The sequence below is a fragment of the Sinocyclocheilus rhinocerous genome, unplaced genomic scaffold (assembly GCF_001515625.1).
Source record: "Sinocyclocheilus rhinocerous isolate Xijiao unplaced genomic scaffold, SAMN03320098_v1.1 scaffold1588, whole genome shotgun sequence".
Lineage (NCBI taxonomy): Eukaryota > Metazoa > Chordata > Actinopteri > Cypriniformes > Cyprinidae > Sinocyclocheilus > Sinocyclocheilus rhinocerous.
This window is the reverse complement of record NW_015648510.1, coordinates 462,135-471,514: the sequence shown is the minus strand read 5'-3', so window position 1 is coordinate 471,514 and position 9,380 is coordinate 462,135. Positions and strand designations below refer to the sequence as shown.

Sequence of the window (9,380 nt, the reverse complement as noted above, 5' to 3'; positions counted from 1 at the left end):
GCAATAAATAGCGAAGTATTTCTGGAGAAACTTTTTCAAAGAAAAACACACACACACACACACACACACGCATGTCTCTTTGCTGAGCCGCGGCAGTCTCGGTGAATCAGCAGCATCCACAACTGAACGGAACAAAAAGTGTTGAACTTGAAAATTGGTTATGCGCGAGTGCACTTGCTAAATTAAGGCGGATTGTATAAAATGGATAAAAAAAAAATTTCATACCACAAACGGAGGAAAATAGCGGAGTAAAAGTACCGATACATCACTTAAAATGTACTCAAGTAAAAGTAAAAGTACACCATTTTTAAACTACTCAAAAAAGTACAATTACTGATAAAAACTACTTAATTACTGTAACGTGAGTATTTGTAATTCGTTACTTAACACCCCTGTATATGGGCACAGTGTATGATTTTTTTATTTTTATTTTTTACTGATCTTTGATCAATTTAATAAATTCATAGATATTTTAATGACACATTTGTATAATAAAAAGGAAGAGTTATGGTTAATAGTCTCTTATTGGCCCAATTACCAAACTCTCCATAAAACAAACAAGTCCTACAATTTAATAAACAAATACAGACACTTCATATTTAGTAGTATTAGATTATTTGTAATTACATATAAGAAATTAAAGTAAAAAAGATAACAAAAACAAAAAAACATTTGCAGTTGGTTTGTGATTTGTTGTTTGGTTTTTGATGCATGTTTGAGTTTACCTTACATTTACACCATTCTCACCAGCAGGCGTCACGCAGGCATTTCTAGAGCTTCAAAACAGTGAATCATTTTGTGAAGCAATTGGTTTAGTTAGTTCAAAGTTTCGAAAGCTTTGTTTCTCCCATCACTAGCTAAAAGTCTTTTCTGTTCTGTATTTTCTCCCTATAGGTGAGGACGATAGCCTGGCCTTTAAGGGGAAAGTTACAGTGGAAGAAATCTTCAAGAAAGACTTCAAAGTTCATGACCCGAACGCTAAGTGGATCAGCAGTAAGTGCTCTCATCAGCAGACATTTGATTTCCTCTATTGCGGTTCTTCCTTTATCTGCCCATTATCTGATACGATTGCAGAGATTATCTCAGCATTGAGTCACAAACGTACTATAATTCTCATTGTGCACATAATCAATTCAGAGTGGCAGTGAAATACAGGCTTGTGCATTGCTAATTTCCTCTTCAAGGTAAAACGAAAGTATTGATTCTGTTTTTTTTTTTTTCAAAGTCTTGAATTTAAAATATTTGAGAATCAAGATCTTCCTGAAACCCAAACAAAGAGGTTTTGGTTTAAAGAGGTAACAGTTTCCAAGTACAGTGACTGCAAAAATGATCTGAACATATAGTAATGTCTTGTCTGATTGCATGTAATAACTTTAGATGACATAATCGTAATAAGTGGAATTTATTTTGAAGAAAGCATCAGCATACTTTTCAAACAAAACATTAAAAAATAGGTTTGAAATAATAGATATAGTGTTAAAAATGAGACAAAAAATATTGTGACACTTTGTGGTTGTGAAATGTGTGGTTTGATCATCTGCACGGACACCTGTGTGAACTTGAGAAATTATATCATACATCCACTAACCCTTGTGAAAAAGAAGTACACTTGTGTACTTATTACAAAAATAATGTACTTTAAAAAAGAGATACTTAATTCACTACTTAGACAGTTAATTGCATGTTAATTGCAATTAAATGAAAATTTACAAGGTTTAAATTTATATTAAATTCAGTTTGCTGAACATGAGCTGATTTGTCGGCCCATTTAAGTAGGACTTGCATACGTCTTTATATATCATTTCATAATTACTTTTAAATAATCATTTTATTTGTTCTTTAATTTATGTTTAAAGTGTACTGCCGATTGTACTGACAAGCAATTATGGTAAATTAATAATTGAATGTCATTATACTAAAAATGATAATATATGTAATATATTTATTTCAATATATATATTTATGTAATATATTTAAATGTATTTGTAATGACATTTGTAATGATGAAGTTGCAATTTATTTAATTTAAAATATGTTTAGTATGTTTGTATAACTTTAAATGCAATATCAAATGCTAGACTACAGTTAAAATTATAATCAAATATTTTACTGTACATGTGTACTTCTTTACTTCTACTTTAAAGCATGAAAACTATTAAAACTTGTAATCCTTAATGTTATATATTTTATTTTATATTTGATTTCATTAATATTACAATATCTACAAGCAGATTTTTTATATACTTTTTAAGGTTACACTACAAGTCACTTTCATTGCAATTAAGTAGCCCAAATTAAATTTTTACTAGTGAAAAACAAACAAACAAAAAAAAACATGGTAATCCTTTGCAAAAATGGCTCAGAAAAGTTATGCAAAAGTGCAAATGACCTGCTTTGATATGATTTCTTATGAAATAACCATTCAGACTTGTTTAAGTGGGTCTGAAGGTTTCCAAATTGTTTTTGGGGCAACTCTACAATACTGAATTAAGTCAGAATGAGGGTGATTAAATCTTTGTGGACATGTGTCTGGATTGTGATGTCTTTTCCTCGTGCAGACAGATGACTTGATGTGAACGGAGGGAGGCGTTTATCAGCGGATAAATTAATCAAGCAGTCTGATTTGGTTTGAGCTTCATTGAGCTGTCTCCTCTAATCAGCTGCTTTAGGCTGTGCAGATATGGAAGCTCTCTTCATGCTCTAGTCTCAGCCACAAACGCGTCAGAGAAAATTTAATGCATATTGCACACAAAAATGGCAAAAACTCACTGAAGTTGTTTATTTATTTATGTCACTTAATTATTGCCTATTATTGTGGTATCATCAATTTCAGATTTACTTACCCTTAAAGTCAGCATGAAATGAAAATTCACATTTAGCTGTTTCTAAATGCATGTTATTGATCTTACTGTGAACATTTCATTCATATAGATTTATTTATTTTTTTACCTAAAAAAATAGTGATTTTTAATCAAATGTCTGGTGAAATGATAAACTTCCTACTTGTAAAGGGATAGTTCACCCCAAAATTAAAATTGTTGTCATTTGCTGTACCAAAACTGCATGACTTTCTTTATTCTGTTTCCATGCTTTTTACAATGAACAGGGACTGAAGTTTTCCCGCATCAAAAAAGACACAAAAGCACCATTAAAGTTTAAAGTAATCTATACATTTTGTGTACTACATTCCAAGTCTGATGTTATGCAGTAGCGTTGTGTGAGAAACAGAAAAAAATCTTGCATTTGGGAATGGTAATGATGTCACAATCATTTCCAAACATAACTTTGGCTGCAGTATAATCATGGTATGCAAGACAACCAAAACAGCAGTTATATCTGACCTGCAAGTCAACAAAATCTATGTCACTCAGTTTGTTGATGTTGTGACGCATTTAAAGCACAGTGATGATCATTTTGCTCATTACAATTTTGTTCATGTTCCTGCATTGCAGCTATATGGAGGCATCAGCAGACCCTCATCACTCTCACACAGGAACATTAACTCAGCGCTCACAGTCATTAATCTCATTTGGCTTTGATTCATAACATAACAAAGTGCAGTTCACCGCCTAGCAAGCGGGTGGAGTAATTTAGCTGGAAATTATGGCACAATGTCTCTGCTCTCGTATTGATTGATGCTCTGCCCATTTTTCACACCATCATTTTAGCTCGTTATCGTTCATGTCAGTCCAGCAAAGGTAAACAGATCTGTCGGAAAGTAATGAACTGAAAGGTGATGAGAAACCTCTGCCTCTCTGCTTCAATAATGAGTTTTACTATTTCAAATACTGTTCTTTCTTATTTCCACATTTGCCTTTTTGTATTAAATGTTTGTTGCGTTGTTTTTAGAATCACTCTGGGTAATGTGGTACTTTTTGAGTTTACACCATGTCACTGTTACTTTTTTACTTGTTTTAATTTAACTGGTAGTATTAAAAAAATCTATACAAAATAGTTAACTAATTAAAAAGAGCAATACTTTTACAGCATTTATTAATCTTGTTAAATGTTTCTTTCTATGTATACTAATACATTACTTTAAACATTAAAGTTAAAAATGTATTAATATAAGGAACGTTATCGTGGCCAATAGCCTCGTGGGCAGCGCGTCGACATGCGGCGCGGTTGCGCTTTGGTCACGCTTCGGTCGTCCCGAGTTCGAGTCCTGGCTTGCGGATCTTTCCCGATCCCATTTCACTTCCTGTCCTCTCTACACTGTCCTATCAAATTAAAGGCAAAAACAATAAAAATAAGTATTTAATGTAAGGAACGGTAACCTTAGTTATTAGCATTATAAGCTAACAATGAACAATAGTACCTTTTTCAAAATCATCACCAGTGATCTGTCCATCAGTGATCGGATTTGTGAATTTTCGTAAAAACTCCCATTATAATCAATGACACACTTTACACGGCTAAACCAGTCTCTTATTTACATTTTGATTTTACTGTTAGTTATGATGAAAGTATTTGTGAGATCTTCGCAGCAATGCAACCTTTGATGCCAAGAGAGTAGTTCTAAATATAATGTGATAATCAGCACTTGAAACATATTTAGCCAAATTTATTCAAATGGGCAAGAAAATACATTTTCAATTTTGCAATTTCCATGTACATTTTGGGTACACTGATCATATATTTTTGGCAATATACAAAAACAAATGGGGCAATACATTTTTTTTTGATCATGTGCCATGGGATTAAAAACTTTATGAAGAGAAACCTGAACAGTAGGAAATGTGGGATATGACACGGTTTGTCACCATTTTAATATGATTACGCGGCTCCATCATGACTCACCTGCGGTGAAATCATAAATGTATGTAAAGACTTTGGCCCTGCCACAGTCAATTAGAGAAAGGAAAGAGCACTGCTTTGGCCATCATTGGCTGATTATTTGATCTTCGTTAAAGTGTCAAAAGCACTTAGTTGGGCAGATCCACAGAAAGCAGGGCCCATAGTTCCTATTTGGAACATTAGCTATTACTTGATTTCCAAGGACAAGCCAGAAATTGAATTTTTGTAATACTGAGTTGGTGCAGAATATGTTTCCCTTTTTATTTTTTTCCCCAAAGAACTTTCCACAACTCATCAATCAAAGTCAGAACGTCACAGCTGATGCAGCTCATACTGAATTAATCTATAAATGAATCAATGATACAGGTAATTTATTTACACAGGCAAAGCCTTTCTCTCCCTTGGGCTTCTCCGTCCATCGACCACTTGCTTCCATCACAGAAATCTAGTGTTTTCAGAAGTGCTCTGGTAGTAAAACTCTGACAAAGGAAAACAAATAGAACGCTTGGATTTCTTCACTGCCTTCAAGGAAACATAGACTATTATGAAGAAATAGGATTACGTTCAATCCAGGAAATAAAAGCTCATGACGTCCCTCTGATTGGGTTAGTTCATCCAAAAATGAGAATTCTGTTACCATTTACTCACCCTTATGTTGTTCCAAACCCATTCGTTCATCTTCAGAATGCAAATGAAGGTATGTTTAATATTCTCTCCTAATTTTTTTGGCCATCCATTGAAAATGATCAAAGGAAGCTCAAACGTACATACTTGACATATTCCAGTGCATCAAGCAATCATCAAGTTTGAGCTTCCATTGACCATATTTGATGTTCGCTATGTATGTGCGTTGATCAATTATGTGAATAAGAGCCTAAATTAAATCTGTTCATCATTTAAAGCGATCAATTCTCTGAAGAAGACTTGGATTAAACTGCTTGATTCATATGGATTACTTTTATGATGTTTTTTGAAACTATACTTCCAATGGATAGACACAAATGGTGAGGAAATATTAAAAAAATATCTTAATTTTTGTTCTGAAGATGAACAGAAATCTTATGGGTTTGGAGCGACACAAGGGTGAGTAAATGATGACAGAATTTTTGTGTGAACTAACCCTTTAAGATCTGCCTTGAATCATCTTTGCCATCATGAATCATCTTTTGCCAAGCCATCTTGCTGTAAGCGACTGTCATTCAGCGTTCCTCATCCCAATGTTCTGTCCTCTATCTCCCTTTGGCTGTAATAGACTCTCTCATTTTGATTCTGTCTGCCTGCCCCCATTATGATTGTAGTAAAGCAGCTATATAATTGCATAATTAGTGGAGCCCATTGATCTGCCTCTCTAGCTAGGAGTCTAAATCAGACAGATACATCATCGACATTACTCAACACTCGCAACGAGAAATTAAACTGAGCTAATGCCTGCTGTGGCCTAAACCATCTGGTTCCATTTTAATGGCCCACCCCTGTGTCCTTAGCCTAAGCAGCCACGTGGAGCCTGACGTACGCTGAGTGTGTACAAACTGAATGCTGTTAAGCAAACAAGAGTGTGATTGGTGGAGTATATGTCTTTTAACCTTGATGAGAGTCACCGACTTGCATCATATGATAATTTGTCGAAGTTAGCAGCAAGCTCAAGCAGACCAGCACCCCACAGTGTCAAAACTCTCAGTGCCGTCAGAGTTCATTGAGCAAAAACAACCGCTATGTGCTGAGGGATATGTACAGAATTCTAATGATGCTGTAGGTTAAATCATTTGCATTACAGTTGTTTTCTAATCCCCGATTCCAAGCATATTTATCAACATGAATAAACCCACCAAAGACCCGACTAGAGAGCAAAAAGATTTATTTTATCTGTTATTAAGATAAGAGAGACCATATATAAGCTGTTCCAAAACCTAGTGAGCTGCCTACTTTGACAGTATTTTCATGGGTACACTACTGACGTAAATACTGTTCCAAAAGGTGGGATCGTGCATATTCTTCACACAGCAATGGCAGATTCCAATGCATTGGGTTGACTGGAAAAAATGCAATACAATCCTAATATATTTCTGAGTAGTGTTGATTATATTTCATTTAGTATTCAATTAAAAATTGGCCAATTTACCCAATATTTTTTTTTGTTATGGATGTTTTTATGCTTCTGAGAGTTGTATGCTTATTTTATTAGGTTAGCGTCATGTTAACATCAATGTCTATTTGAACTGCTACTAACATTTTAGTTTTGGGGCCAATTCTCACTATTAACTAGTTTAGCTTATTAAAATGTGTGTTACTAGCATGTTGGCTGTTTATTAGTACTTATAAAGCACATATTAATGCCTTATTCTGCATGGCCATAGTTTAGATCTTTTAATCCACCCCATACTTAAACTTAACAACTACCTTACTAACTAATTATAAGCAGCAAATTAGGAATTTATTGTGGCAAAAGTCGCTGATAATAGTTAGTTAATAGTGAGAACTGATCCCCAAACTAAAGTGTGACTGAAATGTTAAGTGACCTATTTGAGTCAAACAATGAATGAACACTCATAAACTGAAGTGTTTTGTTAGCGGCTTCATTGACTCATTGACTTCATTGACATAAGTACACAACATAAGTGTAATATTACAACCTTCTACACAAAATGGCGCAAACGCACAAGTGAACTGGAACACTTAATGGAAAATTTGGTAATTTTCTACCAGGACATTATCCGTTAAGCATAGAAACACTTTCTTTGACCCTAAAACACAACACAATACAATGCATTCACAATACAATGCATTCCTGTAGCTCAAACAGTAGAGCATGGTGCTAGCAACATTAAGACCATGGGTTCAATTCCTAGGGAATGCATGAACTGATCAAATGTATAACTTGCAATGCAAGTCGTTTTGGATAAAAGCATCTGCCAAATGCACAAATGTAAATAATGCAAATATGTAATTAAAAATACAGGTAAAACACCAGTGAAAAATCAATACAGAAAATTCCTATATGTTAACACAACAGATTGGGTTCAGTTTCACTAAAACACAGACAATGGATATCTAGAGCATGAAGAATTTACAATATTGTATTACAATAGTGTGCCAATTGTTATTTCAAAAATGTTTATTTTTTTTTAATAATGTATAAAATGTTGGAATATTTAGTTAATTTTAAATGTTCTTGTCAATTAAAATGGCAATTTTTGTTGACTAATTTTAGATGTCATTTTAGTTTGAGTAAAAAAAAAAAAAAAAAATGACATGATAAAATATTGACAAAATTTGAAGAATAATATTAAAAAAAGAGTCTAAAACAACAAAAAGACAGTGTGTAAACATGAACACTGGCGTCACGTCAACGGATGCACCCCGTGTGGGCAGGGTGAAAGATAAACAGAAAAACAGACAGCAAAGAGATGATGTGGTGAGATGTAGGGTTATATTCATATGTAGTGTGTGATGCAGCCGCCAGCATGTATTTTCAGAATACCTCTCTTGTTCTCTTTGTGTGTTATCTTTGGGAGGCGACCTCCGCTCTCAATCAGCTCTTAATTAGATTAACTCTCGCACCTTCTGTTTCATCCATATCACATGCAGTTGATGCACACACATCAATAAACGTGGGATTTTGTATGCTTCTATGCAACAATTATCCTGTTTCAAAAGACAAGTTAGTCTTCTGTAAAAGATCAATTCAGCAGGCACCTGCCTAATATTTGAACAGCTTTACGAGACTGCGCAGAGTGATTGACTTGTAAAACATGGAGTTTCACTGTATTGGCTAGATGAGAAATATGGGGGTTGTTAATTGTATCAGTACGCAGAGGTTGAGAAAGAAGCCCTGATCAAATACCTATGATGTTTATGTAACCAGTGAATCATGGTTGAGTGCCTTGAAGACTGAAGGGAAATGTGTGTGTGTGTGTGTGTGTGTGTGTGACTTGACACGGATTATCAGAGAGTTGATGTGTGTAATCATATTCAGTGCATTCAATAAGATATCTGAACATTGTTGCTTTTTGGTACAATGTGCAGGGTCCACAATTAAAAATTGGCTTTGATGAATAAAAATACATACTTGCCAGTTGTCCTGCAACCACAAAACTGCAGCATAATATGCTTTTATTATAATGCAATCATTATATGTACATTGCTTATCAGCAGTGGTGTATAAAGTACCTGAAAGCCATACTCAAGTAAAAGTACAGATATCTTACCAGAAAATGGAGTGAAGGGGGATGTGTGTGTGTGTGTGTGTGTGTGTGTGTGTGTGTGTGTGTGTGTGACTTGGGACGGATTATCAGAGAGTTGATGTGTGTAATCATATTCAGTGCATTCAATAAGATATCTGAACATTGTTGCTTTTTGGTACAATGTGCAGGGTCCACAATTAAAAATTGGCTTTGATGAGGATATAAAAATACTTGCCAGTTGTCCTGCAACCACAAAACTGCAGCATAATATGCTTTTATTATAATGCAATCATTATATGTACATTGCTTATCAGCAGTGGTGTATAAAGTACCTGAAAGCCATACTCAAGTAAAAGTACAGATATCTTACCAGAAAATGACATTGGTAGGAGTTGAAGTCAC

General features: G+C 34.4%; 1 protein-coding gene across 1 annotated transcript in view; it reads left to right on the top strand.

The window, feature by feature from the left end:
• Nucleotides 1–9,380, top strand: part of LOC107709766 (dipeptidyl aminopeptidase-like protein 6) — a 355,032-nt gene that overhangs the window by 257,769 nt on the left and 87,883 nt on the right. The window contains exon 4 of the mRNA XM_016514371.1: nucleotides 895–993. Within this exon, the coding sequence (XP_016369857.1) occupies nucleotides 895–993 (99 nt within the window). The remainder of the gene's footprint in view (nucleotides 1–894; nucleotides 994–9,380) is intronic.